This window comes from Triturus cristatus, chromosome 7 (assembly GCF_964204655.1).
Source record: "Triturus cristatus chromosome 7, aTriCri1.1, whole genome shotgun sequence".
Lineage (NCBI taxonomy): Eukaryota > Metazoa > Chordata > Amphibia > Caudata > Salamandridae > Triturus > Triturus cristatus.
The window spans coordinates 41,108,163-41,124,056 of NC_140590.1; the positions used below are offsets into that span (position 1 = coordinate 41,108,163).

Here is a 15,894-nt window from a genome sequence, read left to right on the forward strand (position 1 = left end):
GCCAGACCTTGGATGCTGGTCTCAGAGCGGCTCGGACGTGGAGAGCCGCGACGGCGTCTGCAGGGCTCGGATGGTAGTTCCGCTTAGTTCGAGCCGCGACACGGTCAGCAGGGCTCTGGTGGTAGGTCCGCTTCGGTGGAGCCGCGACGAGGTCAGTTGGGCTCAGGTGGTAAGGTTCAACAAGGTCGGGCCGCGACAGCGTCAGCAGGGCCCCAAAGGTTCGTGAAGGTCTTTAAGCACGGTGGAGCCGAGACGTCGTCAGCAGGTCTCAAGTGGTGGTTCCGGGTGAGTCTTCTTCCGTAGGGTCAGCCGCGATCCGATCAGCAGGGCTCTTGACTCCAGGATACAACTACTGCCCTGTTGTCGGGTCGCCCCAGATATAGGACGGGGGCCCTTTGATGTCCGGACCCTTGCGCCCGGAGGGGGCGGAGAGGCCGGGTAGGGAGCGGCCAGACGCCCAGCAGGAGAGGCGCCAGGCCCAAGAGAGCTGTGGGGCGGTCACACCCAGGTGTGGAGAGACGGTTGTGGGTCCCATCGATACTGCCCTCCGCCGGGAGTGGGAAGGGCTCACGTGGTATCCCCCGGGCCAGGGGTTGGCGTCTCGATGTCGGGCCTCGCTGGGACCGAGGCCGGGTAGAGCAGGGTCATACAGATGGTCACGTGGAGTGACGTGCAATCCAAGATGGAGGAGTCCCGATGTGCATGGGACCTCGTGCGGCTTAGCGCGGGGAAACAGGACCATGCCACGAGGCCGGCTCCCACAGTGGACTTTTCAAAACTTAAAATATTCACCAAAAATCAGCCGAGTACCAAAAACGAATTTACTCACCTGCTCTTAGGTGAGCTCCCAGTGCTGGATCTTGGTGCCCAGCACTGACTCTGAAAAGTACCCACAACTATACTTACCTTTAACTCATTTTTCTTCCATAGGAAACCATTGACTGTTTTTCTGTGAAATTTCTTCTAAGTGTTGATTTCTGCAATTTCTAAATATTCATCAAAAATCGTATAACATCTGAAAACGTAATTAGTTACCTGTTTTGGATAAATGTCCCAGTACTGAGTCTAGACACCCAGTACTGGATTACAAAAGTAACGATAACCTACTGTACCTGTAACCTACATTTCCTTCCATAGGGAATCATTGATTGTTTGCTCTGAATATTTTCTAAGTGCTAACTTTTGAAATAGCTAAATATTAGTTAAAAATCATTACAGTACCAAATCCGACTTTCAACAGCTGATTCTGAGAACTGACCCAGGACTGGATCTAGGATCCAAGCCTGGAATTACAAAAGTAATCTAAAAAGTAATCTGTTGCATATAATTTGAATTTATCATTGAGCTCAATGTATTGTGTTTAGAAATAGAGTTGCCTACTGCAACTACTTGTAACTGTTTACTAAAAAGTCTATTACATATACAAAAGTATTTTTATGAAACATCTCCTGTCGAGAAAGTATATTTTAATTCCAAGTGTTGGTTCTAAAATAAAACAAGCATATATTTTTTATATACAAACCAATGGCCTAGAGTTCAGTTATTGAGTGTGTGGAACTATTTGCTGACTGAGTGTGTACAACAAATGCTTTACACTGTCCTCTGATACTGCCTTACTGCTCGACCAGGCTACCACTTTGGAAAGTAAGGTTATATCTAACTTTAACCTCTGTTAAACCCTTGGGGTCTGAGGACTCTGTACACCCTGTACCTATTAAGGAACAGTATATACAGAGCCACTTTCTCACACCCTGCGAGTACATGGTTTAATAAATCTCACACTGACAGCAGTGTTGATGTATTACAAGGAGTTGTTTGGTACCAAACCCTCCTGGTTTCAGTGAAGCCATCATGGTGCTGGGGAACTTGAGTTGTTGAGTTTTCAGCCCATATATTCCTTATTGCTTTCCTGGCACTTACAATATTTAAGAATTGACTTAAGTATTGTAGGGGCATATCAACTCATGCAGATATTCCCTCACCAGTGGTATAGTGCACCCTGCACTAGGGCTGTGAGGCCTGCTAGAGGGGTGACGTACCTATACCTTCAGGCAGTGCTGGCTGGCATAGCACCCAGGCAGGGCGCCATGTTTACTTTGTCATGTTCTCCTTCACAGTGGCATGCAAGCTGCAAGGGCAGTGGCATGAACTCTGTGAGGGGGTACCAGGAGACTCTTCCGCTTCCAGGCCCTAGGCACCCAGGGTATCACTTACTAGGGACTTACAGTGGGCAGAAGTATCAATGGTGGATATGATTTAGGGTAGAAAGACTGGCACACGGGACCTGGTTGGCAGGGACCCTGTGCACTACAATCTAAATCACATCAAATACCAGGCAAAAAGTGGGGGCTAACCATGCCAAAAGAGGCACTTTCTCACAAGCACCCATTCCACACCTTAAGCATGTTTCCCAGGCAAGTTACCTTCCTCAATGCACTCAAAACAGAAAAAATACTCTGATTTCAGAAGTAAACAACCTTTGACTCCAATGAGCTTGCTCCACTATTTAATTTCTGCTACTCTAAGGGGAAGACCCCTCCATCTTGGTCGAGTAGTATTTTAATTCCTCTGTTCAAAAAGGGCCCTAGGTCATTATCGGCAAATAGCCTTATTGGATGCCACGGGGAAAATTTTTCGCACGTAGCATCCTCGGTCACCTCACGGAATGGGTGGAAGAGAAGAAAGTTCTCCCCATTGATTGATTGAGCAAGCAGGCTTTAGAAAAAAATCATTCCACACTAGATAATATTTCCAAGTTGATATTAATTGAGGAAAAATATACAATCTTTCGTAACTCAAATGTATTCATGGCTTTTATTGATTTTTCAACAGCCTTTGATAAAGTAGAAAGACCTCTATTATGGAGAAAACTCGCTTCATTCGCAAACCTGGTGCCAGATTCTAATGGGTGGAAATCAAGATTTATCACATATATTTCCCACTGAACATGGTCTCAAACAAGGCGGCTTGTTAGCACCGCTGTTATTTTCTCTTTATATAGCAGACTTCCTTGATTGTTTTGCTCAAACTGATGGAGATGCACCAAAGATAAGTACCCGTCCTTTTGCAGGTCTTTTATATGCAGACGACATAGTGGTAATGGACCTAACCCCTATTGGGTTGAATAGAAAATTGGATTCCCTACAAAGATATACAGCGGGACACTTCTGGAAAATTAATGTATCAAAAAGCAAAATCCTAATTATGAAAAGTATTAAAAGCAGAAAATCAGGTAACTTTAAGTGGCAAATTGGTCCTGAAACGCTGGAGGTGGTAGACTCATACCTGTATTTAGGGAAACTTTTAACAGGTTGTTCGAAGAATAAACCTCACATTGAACACTGCACCAGTAAAGCTACATCACACGCCAATGGGTTGGGTATATTTTATAGTGCCATGGGTAGAAGACATTTTTTACATTTACTAATGGTCTTTAAGGCAAAAATTCCCCCAACCTTGCTTTATGCAATCGAATCAATCCCTGTTAAGGACTGGAGTTTTTTTTAATATAGGTTTGAAGGTCAGATATTACTTAAGATATGTAATTTTAATACGTCAGCCCCAACGGCAGCAATTAGATTGGAATTCGGTCTAATAAGCTCCTATATCCAAGGTTTATCCAGGGTTTTACGCTGGGGTTATCAGCTAAAACACAGTGAACCAGATTCACTAAGAGGTTACTTGTGCCATGAAATCTTTGATGTTAAGGCAGTCAATTACTATTTTTACCGTGACTTCTCTTTGGCACTAAAAACCTTTGGTATTCAAGAGGAATCTGTGTTCACTCTTCCACTATCTGGATTGAAGTCTCTCCTAAAAACCTTAAGTGTCAAAATTAGCTTCAATAGACATTACATTCTGTAACTCTAAGGAAAGATTAAAGCTAATAGTCAGGACAAACTCTCCGAGAACTGCACAAAAATATTTATTTTGGAATTTAGAACACGGAATTCGTCATCTGCTCATTTTATGCCGTATGAATCTCGTACCTCTAAATGACCTTACAGCAAACTGGTCCAAGAATCTGAATAATGGAAAAACTTGTAACTTGTGTATGCTGAGTACTCAGACCCTGGACCATGTTTTGTTTGTTTGCCCTGCATTGGCTTCGAGTCGTTATCGTTGGCTCCGACCGATGTTTTTACAAAATAGTGTTAAAACTATAGCATCAGCCCGAGACTATCTTTTGTCCAAAAAATGAAGGAGTGTGTGTAAAACTCTTTAATTATTTTAAGGAGTTTATGCATATATTTAAAGTTTTAGTATATCTATGTATTCGGCACATATCCTTTCTGCTTGTCATCTTTTTAGGAAGAATCTCGGTTTTGTTCTATCAATTTTGGATTTTGCACACCGATTGGCTGCTATTTTGCACTATAGGGTTAGGCTGCTACTGTTTCCCACTATGCTCCTGTTGCTAACCTCCAATTTTGATCGAAGTGGGCCTCAGGTTGTATTTCGCACATGAACTGGTTGCTGCTGAAGTGCTCTTTCGCACAGGTCTGGATATGCTTGCTACCCTTTACTTGCTGCTAATTCCAATCTGAACATTGAAGACGAATATGAACTTTGGACCTTGTCACGTGTGACCTGGCTTATTTATACTGCCGGTCGCATTTTTTAGGAGATGTTCTGTTACTCCCTTTTTTCCTGCTGCTAATTCTAAATTGATTTTTTTAGCTGAAATTGAGTTCTTGATTTTACACTGTTCACAAACTGGGAACTTTCCAATGTCCTATGTACATCTCAGGATTTGTAATGTTGAAAACCTTAACTATTTTATGTTCCATGATTGACAATATTGTCTGTTTTGACCTAAAAGAAATCTAGCCATCCTAATGCTGGTTCTTGATAACTATATGATGCTTTGTGGACTGAGCCTGTAATGTTTTATCACTCGTAATAATAGGTTTGTATATGTTTTTTGTGGACCTCCTAGGAGTTCCAAATCTCTAATAAAATTTTGTAATTTGAGCTTGCATTGATCTACCAATATATTATATATATACCTGGTGAGAGATCGCCGCCCTTCGAGATGTCCCGCGATTTCACCGGCCCCAGCGCTACAGGTATGACGATTTGAGTAACGGCTTAGGTGCCCTCGCCTCGCCTGCTCCTGCCGCTGGAATCCTTCGCTGCGATCTGTGAAGCGGCTTGGGTGCCCTCACCTCGCCTACCGTTGGAGTCCTTCGCTGCCTGTGCCCCGGAACGCGCTTTCCACGTCCCGCCTTCATTTCCCCAGTGCTGTGGTTCTGCAGCTGACCAGCGCTCCTGCTCTGCCCTTGCCTCCACCGTCTGGATGGCCTGGGGGCCCCCTGCACAGCTCGAACAGGGCCCTGAACCCTCCTGCCTGATTCCAAAATGACGCCCGTCCAGGACATCCTCATTAGTCCCTTTCTGCCTGACCCTAAGATGGCGCTACCCTTGAAATATGCTGTTCTACCTCTATAGTACTTCACTGCTACCTAGGACATACCGCTGCAGCCAACACTTACGCAGTTCCTAATCCGGGTCTGAACATTCCAACCCTCTCCCGGCTAGATGCCCCCGACCCGATCCTAATGCTGCCTCTAACGTCCGCTATCCCTACACCCTGCTCCAGTGCTATACCCGCAGACTCTGCTCCCTATGAACCTGCGCGCAACAGTCTCATATCGCTGCCAACCACACCTGCGCCAGCCCTTCACTACTGTCTCACACTCTAGTGTCCTTCCCCATGCACGCTTGTGACACGAGAATCCCTCCTGGGAGCCCTGCTGCTCCCACACCAGCCCACCTAGAGATCCAGCCCTACCGCTACCCCACTAGTCTCCTCCCTCTTCAGGGCCCCTCCTCAGCCAACATGTCCCGCCCGGCCATTGCAAAGGCGGGTGACAATGCCTTCACTCTGGTCTACCCCCCCAACCTTTCCAAAACCGCTGCTAAATCTTTCAAACACACCACCCTAAAAAACCACCCCGAGACATTGATATCAGACCTCCGCGTCAACTCGGGCAGTGGCACCTGCATAAATGACCTTATCTTCTATTCGAAAAAAAACGCCGCCTGGCGAAAAACCCTAACACACCTTCTGAATGTTCACTCATCTAAAAACATTCCCTATGGCACCAAATTTACTATTATTCCCTCGCCTACCCTCAGAGCAGACCTCACTATCACCCTCTACAAAAGCGGCATAGTCCTGGTCCAAGCCACAACTAATAACCTTAACAAATTCGCTGACCGGTTCACCCTCCTCAGAAACCACGTTCACGATACGGACAGGAGAACTGACTCCATCACCAGCAGCCCTCCGTCCTACCCGCCCACTATGACTAGCAACCTGCATACCCCCACTACAGCCCCCACCATAGTTCCTCCTTCCCCTCCTAGCATACTCTGTGATCCTTACCATGGACCCCCCTCTACCCTAACATCGGCTCCTGAACCCTCGCCCCCCTCCCTGCCAACACCCCCAGCCCTCATCGACCTAGAAGCTTTGCACTCTAGAGCATCCACCCTAACTCAGAACATCCACTGCTCCATTCTGGACCTTATGAACCTCTTGCACCTCGCTGAACTCTCCCTCGCGAACCTCAAACCTCATCCACCCCCCCCCCCCACAGTCAAATGCGCCCCCCATGCTCCCTCTCCCGCTTCCCTTAAGACACCTTCGCCCGCGCAAGCACCCCTGCCGCATCTCTGAAGCGGAATCCCGAGCTCTGGCACTCTCCTACAATTCCCCACCCACCTCCCCTACCCCAGCTGACCTCACTGAAGACGAAATCCTTGCTATCCTCCAAGATTACAATACTGCCCTTGCCAACCCCTGCCCTCCTGTCACAGGTCATGCACACCCCATCAGCACGGTCACCATCAACCCCAACAGGCCAACCACACGACGTAACAGAAATGTGGTTAAAAGCAATCTTGCGCCAATTCTTCCATCCTCCCAGACACTTGACACTTCCCCAGACCCCCCACTATCAGGTCTCCTAATCAACTGTCGTTCAGCAGTTAAACATGCAGCCGATATCGCTGACCTCATCCTGCACAAAAACCTGGACTTAGCTATTCTTACTGAAACCTGGCTAAATGAATACTCCTCCCCTTGTCTGGACTTATTAGTCCCTCCTAATTACAACATTGCTAGGCTAGACAGGCAGTCGAACAGAAAGGGCGGAGGCCTCGCCTGCATCTACAGATCCTCCCTCCTGGTCAAGGAACTCGGAACGCTCACTACCGACTCCTGCGAGTATCTCTCACTCTCCCTCACCAACAACGCCCTTCACCTTTGTAACTTGCACATTTTTTACCACCCCCCTGGCTCTAATTACTCTTTCACCGATCACCTACTGGAAGTCATCACCTCAAAAATTTCCTCTAATTCCAAAGAGATCTTCCTCGGTGATTTCAATCTCCACTGGAATGACCCCAATGACCCTCACGTCAATACCATCAAAGACCTCCTAAATGACCAAGCCCTGACTCAATTCTGCTCCCTACCAACTCACTCAAAAGGAGCCACCCTGGACTGGATCATATCCAAGGACTCCGTAGTCAAACTCATCTCTATCGACCCTTGTGACTGGTCCGACCACCACACCATCTCCTTCATCCTACCCGGATCAATCAAGACTAAGCCCCTACAACCGATGATTCCCAAACGCTGGATCAGGGACACCAAAAATCTGGACCTTACGAAGCTGGAGGCTCGCTGCAAACTTGAGCTCTACCCGACCTCGAACACTACCACAATCAATGACCTCTATGACCATTATTCGGCGTCTATGTCGAACATTCTAGACGACCTTGCCCCCCTGAAACTAAAGAGAACACAAATCAAAGACAGAAACCCCTGGTTCTCCGCCTCCCTCAACTCAGAGAGGAGATCCCTACGTCAAGCCGAAAGAATATGGAGGCAGTACCCATCTACCGAGCACCTCAAACTTCTCCGGCAGGCAAGAAACTCCTACAACAGACACATCCTCAACTCAAAAAAAGATTACTTCAGATCCGAACTGGGGAATGCCACGAATAGGCCCCGCAAGCTCTTTGAACTGGTTAAACTTCAATCAAACAAGCTGGCCAAAACCCCTAAAGAATCCCCGAAATCTCTTATATCTTCGGATGAATTCTCCTCCTTCTTCGCCGAAAAAACTGCCTCCCTAGGAATCGAACTTAGTACCGCCTCTTGCGCTCAACCCCCTCATGACCAACTGCCTCCCCATGCACCCTCATCTTCGACCTTACCCAAAAACGAAGCTTGCTGGACTGACTTCAAAATCTACGACGAAGACTCCATTGCTAAAATCCTCTCTACATTAAACCCAAACAACCACTTCAATGACCCGCTACCATCCAACTGCCTCGCTGCGGCCTCCCGTGCCATTGTTCCTTGCTGGACCGCGATGATCAACGCCTCTCTCCAGCAGGGATCGATTCCGGACCCCCTGAAAGCCGGCCAAGTCCTTCCTATTCTAAAAAAAACAACGCTTGATCCCGCCGCACCAGACAATTTTAGACCCGTCTCTAATATACCCCTACTAGCCAAAGTGTTAGAGAAATGCGTACAATACCAGCTTAGTCAACACATCGACAACTTCCACCTGCTGGACGACTTCCAATCGGGATTCAGACCAGGGCACAGAACTGAAACAACCATGCTCCACATTGTGGACGACGCCCTCCAAGCCCTGGACCAAGGCAAAACATGCCTCCTAATCCTTTCAGATCTATCTTCCGCCTTCGACACTGTCAATCATGAAAAACTACTTGAACGCCTTAAACACAGGATGGGTCTGGATGGCGTTGTCCTTGAATGGTTCAGGTCCTTCCTCCATAACCGATCTCAAAGATTCCTCATTGACGGCAAACTATCCGCTCCCACCCCGGTCACGGTTGGAGTCCCTCAAGGCTCAAACCCTGTCTCCTACCCTCTTTAATCTTTACTTGGAGCCTCTCACTGAAATTCTACGCTCCGCCAATATCTCCTACCACATGTACGCGAATGACACCCAAATTTACATCAATATCTCCTCACTCAAGGAGGTCCTCGCCCTGAACGAAACCCTGAAACTAACCGTTCAGTGGCTTGCCACTAACCAACTAAAACTCAACGCCAAGAAAACTGAATTTCTCCTGATCTCCCCATCCAAAGCCAACCCGGAGCTACAGGTGTGGTTCAAGGCCATCACAGCCCTAAATTGTCCCCCGACCATCGTGGACTCCGCCAAATCACTGGGCATATTTCTTGACTGCAACCTGAACATGCGTGACCACATTAATTCAATGGCCAAGGCAGCCAGATTCCACCTGAGCTACCTCTGGAAATTAAAACCCTTCATCGATGCTCCAGATTTGAAAATGGCAGTCCAAGCTCTAGTCATATCCAGACTGGAATTTGGATGCTCCACCCTCACAGGCCTACCCAAGCGCTCCTTGGCACCGCTAAAAGCCTGTCTCAACGCGGCAGCCAGACTACTCACCGGCACCAGGAAATTAGACCACATCTCTCCACATCGGAAAGCCCTAAACTGGCTCCCTCTAGAGGCCAGAATACAGTTGAAACTGGCGTGCATTACACACAAGGCCTTATACGCAAACTCCCCTGCATACCTTTCACAGAAGCTTGTGCTATCGGGAGGAAACAGGAAATCTCGATCCACTAACAGTCTCCTGCTCCGACCCGCCCACTTTCGTAAAAAAAGAACCTACAATAGGGCATTCACCGGGGCAGCACCAAGAATTTGGAACTCCTTCCCGCCCGTTATCAGAAGAATCCCCACTCTTGCTCGCTTCAAGAAGGAAGCCAAAACCTTCCTCATGGGTAAATTCCTGTACTAAGTCCTCCTCTCAGCAGATATGACTTGCTGCTTGATTCCATGACTATTGCGTCTTCCGCAACCCTATAACCGGATTCCATCGAGACCCAAGGGGGCCACGGTCTCTGCCAACCCTAGCTTGAATTTTAGCTCTCATGTGTGCTCCCTTTGCCCCCATGCTCCCTCATCCCCCCCCCCCTATATGTTATATTTCTCTGCTTTTGATACTTTACTGTTTGCACTGTTTCTCTATGATGTTTTTTTTTCCTGTTAACCATGTAAAGCGCTCTGATACCCTCATGGGTCATGTTCGCGCTCTATAAAACACTAAAATAAATAAATAAATAAATAAATAAATATTGTACTCCACAGACAGATAAAGGAGAAAGCACACATCATCCAGCACCGAATCGCACTGCCTCCCACATGACAACCAGTCCACCTTCAGACCATGTTGCAGGACCAGGGCAGCAATCTTCCAAGTTGGGCATGATGTCTGTCTCACCAACTAAAATGGTGCCCGAGGTCCCAGTGTCCTGCTAGACATCTCAGCAGCATGTGATATCGCTGACCAAAAATCCTGTTCAACACCCTATCGACACAAACGGGACTGGCAAAAACCACCATTGAACAGTTCTAATCCTAGTAATTACACTTTCGTTACCTTGATCAGATGAATGCCTCCAGATCAGAGTGGCTACTGGTGACCTGCAGAGCACAGAGCGTATCCATCTTCGAGTCTGTCAAACAATTTCTAAAATGAAGACCCTCAGACTATGTCTTTCCAAAGATAAGACCTTGCAGCACCTCTGAAAATGGTTGAAGATGTATGATCCATTTACTATTTTTCACCTCGACAAACTAGTGCAGAATGGCAGCCCAGGCCTGTATAATCTTCAAGATCAACCATCGGTGCACAAGCATCCACCGCTGGAACATTAACCACTTCACGAGGCCAACATAGCACAAGGAATCATATCCTCATCAAACTCAGAATCAAGACAGGGGAAAAAGGCAAGGGAGACGGTCATTCCCTGTGTATGCACAGTCTGAACAACATTCTCCACTGGTCGTGCTTGTTCCAGCACCCCTGCAGTTTTTCAAGGAGAATCATCCTAAACCAAGGAAGACCTCCAGCGGCGGCGGTCTGTAAACCTGCCAATCAACAACACGTAATCTCCGCTACGTCCCCAATCAACAACGCTTATCTCCGCTACATCCCCAAACAACAACGCTTATTTACGCTACGTCCCCAATCAACAACGCTTATCTCCGCTACGTCCCTAATCAACAACACTTAAGCTCTGCTATGTCTCCAATCAACAACACATCTCTGCTACCGCTACATCCCCAATCAACAACAATTATCTCCACTATGTCTTCAATCAACACTTATCTCCGCTACGTCCCCAATCAACAACACTTAAGCTCTGCTATGTCCCCAATCAACAACACATCTCTGCTACCGCTACGTCCCCAATCAACAACAATTATCTCCAGTATGTCTTCAAATCATCAACACTTCTCTGCTACGTCCCCAATCAACACCTAATCTCCGCTACGTCCCCAATCAACAACACCTAATCTCCGCTACGTCCCCAATCAACAACACCTAATCTCCGCTACGTCCCCAATCAACAACACTTATCTCCGCTACATCCCCAAACAACAACGCTTATCTCCGCTACGTCCCCAATCAACAACGCTTATCTCCGCTACGTCCCTAATCAACAACACTTAAGCTCTGCTATGTCTTCAATCAACACTTATCTCCGCTACGTTCCCAATCAACAACACTTAAGCTCTGCTATGTCCCCAATCAACAACACATCTCTGCTACCGCTATGTCCCCAATCAACAACAATTATCTCCACTATGTCCTCAAATCATCAACACTTCTCTGCTACGTCCCCAAACAACACCTAATCTCCGCTACGTCCCAAATCAACAACACTTATCTCCGCTACGTTCCCAATCAACAACACTTAGCTCCGCTACTTCTCCAATCAACAACACTTAATCTCCGCTCCTTGCCCAATCACAAACACTTCTGGATCATTTCTTGAACCCTCAGACCTTGTACATCTCCTTTCCCTATAGCTATATACATTTCACTGTTGCAATCGGGTGACATTCCAGCTTTATTTGTACCCCACACAAGCATGCATGCCTACAATCATACATACATACAAACATATGTACATAGAAAGGAAAGCCGGATAGTGGGGGGGGGGGGGGGGGGGGGGGAGTGTATACAAAGCAAAGAAGAAAAGGAGTAGCATTGTAAGATTATGAAGAAATGGAAAAAAACTTAAGAATGAGAGTATTTGCAGAGCAAGGAGAGATGAATTGGGGGCTAGTGTGAGCAAGGACAGGGGCCTGGTAGAGGAAGGAAGAGAAGAGGGTTTGATAGAGCACATACACGTAGAAATAGGAAAAGATATAAGAAAAGAAAAGACGCATTTACCAAGGAGACAAAGAAGGTAGGAGTGAGAAGTTACAGTGGAGAATGCCATGTAGGATTGAGAAAGAACAAGAAAAGGCACAGGAAGATGATGATAAATTGTTTGATAGCAAGAAAAGGAGTGTGAACGTCTGTGGGTGCATGTGTTTTACACATATTTGGAACAAAAGAAGGAGACGGCAAATACTGAGCACGGAACAACCCTAATATCACCCAAAGGTCTCATGTAAATCTAGTGACTATGCAACAAGGCATTTACAGACAGATTATTAGGTCTACACAAATGCAGCTTTTATTCTTGCGTTTGCTCATGCACATAGTTCATGGAGGTCCACTAAAATGTATATTTAGTCACTGTTTGCATAAGACTAGAGACCACAAGACTAGAAAGTAGCAGAGGAAAGTGCTCTTATCGAATAAGATTCTTAACCCCTTCTGTGCCCATGACGAGCTGGACTCGTCATGGGCCGCGGTTGCGCTGTGCCCATGACGAGTCCAGCTCGTCATGAACCCCGCCCGCTAATGCAACACCCGGCACAGGGCGGGGAAAGGGCGTGGCACACAAGGGGTTAATGTGCCTGTGAACACTATTTACACCCACTGTATGTATGTGTGTAGTATTTGTATAGCAAATGGCCAAAAAAGGTAGTGGAAGTTGAACAGAATCAAAGGCCACGATACAATCAGTAAGTGATCTGAGGGAGCAAAAGGGGAAGGTTAATAAATCGGGACGTACCAAAGCTCCCTCTGAAGAGAGATGCACTTACCGTGCTGTGGAAGGTCTGTGACCACCATACACCACCAGAGTGCGAGAAGCAGGGTGAAAAACCATAGAGTGGCCAGCAGCTGCTGGGGGCTTTCCCCCCGAAGGGAGGACTGGCTCCCATTCCCAGGTCTGCAGGTGGAAGCGAAACATCTGCGAGGAGAAGACATCAACTGCAGTTCGCCCTGTGGGGGATGAGGGAAGGGAATAAAGATGAGAGATGAGGGCAGCACAAACACAAATGGAGAGATCAGGGCCGCAGGAAGAGTCAAAAGAGAGTGCAGGAGAAACTAAAACAAAGCTAATTTTTTTAAGTTATGAAAAGGTAGGAAAAGTTAAACAAGAGATCGATGGGGTATGAGAAGACAAGTAGAGAGAGTGGGGAGGAGGAACACAGGAATACCAGACCGGGTGTGGCAGGAAAAGATAAATAGGGAGCTCCCTAGCAGAAGAATGAGGGTTAGATAGAGAGGATCTAGAATACAAAGAAGAGTTAAATGGTAATGATCTGAAAAACTGCCCAATGGCCAAAACTGTGGAGCATAGGGGGAACAAAGAAGTATAGAACAGGGAGCCAAAAGAGATTAATGGGTTTAAAACTGGAAACAAATATAAACAAAAGAGACCATGAAAGCAGAGCTGGTAGATATAGAGGTCTTCATTAGGATATTTAAGGCAGTCCCTTTGCCTCAAGAAAATTGGTTTCCTTATGAAATAGTCTTCTAACGAACTGATTCATTGCATCCCATGTTTTATAACAGAGGAAAATATTCAATGTCATTATTTAATACAAGAACAATAACACTTGCATTCAACTGTTTGCACAAGATGAAATAGCAGTAGCATGATTTATTAATGGATTTAGTACGAAGCTGGTAATTTTAAACTGATGTTCAAGCATAAGCAGTGGATAAATAAACATTCGTATGCATTTTATATATTATTGTAATTTAACACAAATGTGCGTGAACAGAGGGTGTGTGACCCTTAGAAAAGGGCCTGATGTGGGATTACATATGTTTTACCATAAGAACAGTGACTAAGGGAGAAGTTCTTGCCAAGAAACTACCAGACAAAAAAAGTTAGAGAGGCCGGAGGACAGAGGTAAAAGGGGAACTAAGGGAGAGCAGGAAATCCTTGAGACACGGACCCCCTCCAATTATACCCCTGTCCTACAGGCACTTCAAACTGAGGTGCCACACACTCATTTGTGACCCCTCAATCAAAGCTCGTCAGTCTCCACCCCAAAGCCCCTCCACCCTCTAGGATCAGATAGTGGGATCTCCACATTCAAAGGAAGTCATCCGATCTGTTCTGGTCAAACTTGGAACTCACTCACCTCCAAAGACATAGAGCCACATGTCCACCACAGCTGCAGCATGGTTAGCCAACCCTGGGGGCTTCTGGGAGTTAAGCGGAATGAGCTCTAGCCATCTGTCCTCAAGTGGGCTGTACATCCAAACATCATTAGCTAGCTCGCCTGCAGAGAGCTCCCCACCGAAGAGAAACAGCCTGTCATTCCAGGTCACTGCTACATGGGAGTGTCTGGGTGCCTGTAGAGAAGAGGAAAGGGGTTACAGACATGAAGGGGGGAGAGCTGAGAAACTGATAGCCATCAGGGGTGTGTGTAGAGAAAAGACTGGAAATTACAGTCCATCCTTAGGTAGGTTGGTCGAAGGGCTCTGGAGTCTGTAGCGGAGGAGAGATTAGGACAGATGAAGATACAGTCCAGAACTGCAGATGTAGGAGGTATAGAATTTCATGAAGAGAGTAGAGGTATGGAGTGATGGCCTGTGGGGGTGGGAGTGCAAGAAGAAAGGAATGAGGATGGGACAACAACAGGGGCCAAAAACAAGCATGGAGAAGAGTGAGGATAAATATGGGGTAAACAGATAGCACAGGGAAGGAGGAAGCTAAAAAACGGCAGTGGCGAAGAGGGGGCGGATTAGATTATGACATGAGCTGGAGAAAAGGAGTAAGAAAGAGCAGGACAATCAGTAAGGGTCTATTGGGAGAGTCTAGGTTCAGGTTTATGGGAGGGAGTGAGGTCGCAATAGGGACTATAGGTCAATAGGGGAAAAGACAAAGTGAGATGACATGTCCACTGAAGGTCAATGAGGGAGGGATAGGAGTGACATCGCAACAGGTGCTAGTGGGTACACAGGAGTGGCGGGGGAGAGGAACGAGAACATGCAGGGGGATGTGAGACCACAGGGGAAAGCGAAAAGGAGTGAGGTAGAGACAGAGGCTACAGGTACATGGAAAAGGGAGGTGGAGTTTGATCACGGCAGGGCTGTGGCCCTTGGAAGGAAGAGGGAGAAGAAGATCTGAGACTGCTCCAGCTGTATGTGATCTATGGGGGTTGAGGAGACATGGATAAGAGTGCAACAGTGGCAGAGGCTAAAAGGGGAGGATTGACATCACACGAGGGGCCAGGGGTCACCAGGTTGGATGGAGAGGAGTGCGACACGGACAGGGCTGAAGGAGCAGCATGAGGACCAGAGAGAAGCGAGATCATGATGGTGGTCAGTGGGACGGGTGGAGAGGAGTGAGCTAGTGACAGGGGTCAGCAGCAGTTATGGTACAGATTCTCTCACATATTCAAGAGAATAATGCAGGTTTCAAAACCTCAACATCTCGTTCATCCCTTTGTCTCTAAAGGATATCAGCTTGTAAGAAACTGGCTCTATATATACTGCACCAAAGTGAGGTACAGTGTGTATAGAGTCCAAGGGTCTCCAGAGGTTTGGCAGAGGCTAAAGTTAGATATAACCTGACTCTCTAAAGTGGTAGCTTGGTCGAGCAGTAAGGCAGTATCAGAGGACAGTGTTAAGCATTTGATGTACACACTCAGTCAGCAAATG

At 46.9% G+C, this 15,894-nt stretch overlaps 1 protein-coding gene across 1 annotated transcript in view; it reads right to left on the reverse strand.

The window, feature by feature from the left end:
- The window catches only part of MEGF8 (multiple EGF like domains 8), a 634,126-nt gene that overhangs the window by 519,878 nt on the left and 98,354 nt on the right, over positions 1–15,894 (reverse strand). Inside the window, exons 7-8 of the mRNA XM_085615576.1 lie at positions 14,370–14,583; positions 13,035–13,215 (exon numbers count right to left, since the gene is read on the reverse strand). Coding sequence (XP_085471702.1) covers positions 13,035–13,215; positions 14,370–14,583 — 395 coding nt within the window. The remainder of the gene's footprint in view (positions 1–13,034; positions 13,216–14,369; positions 14,584–15,894) is intronic.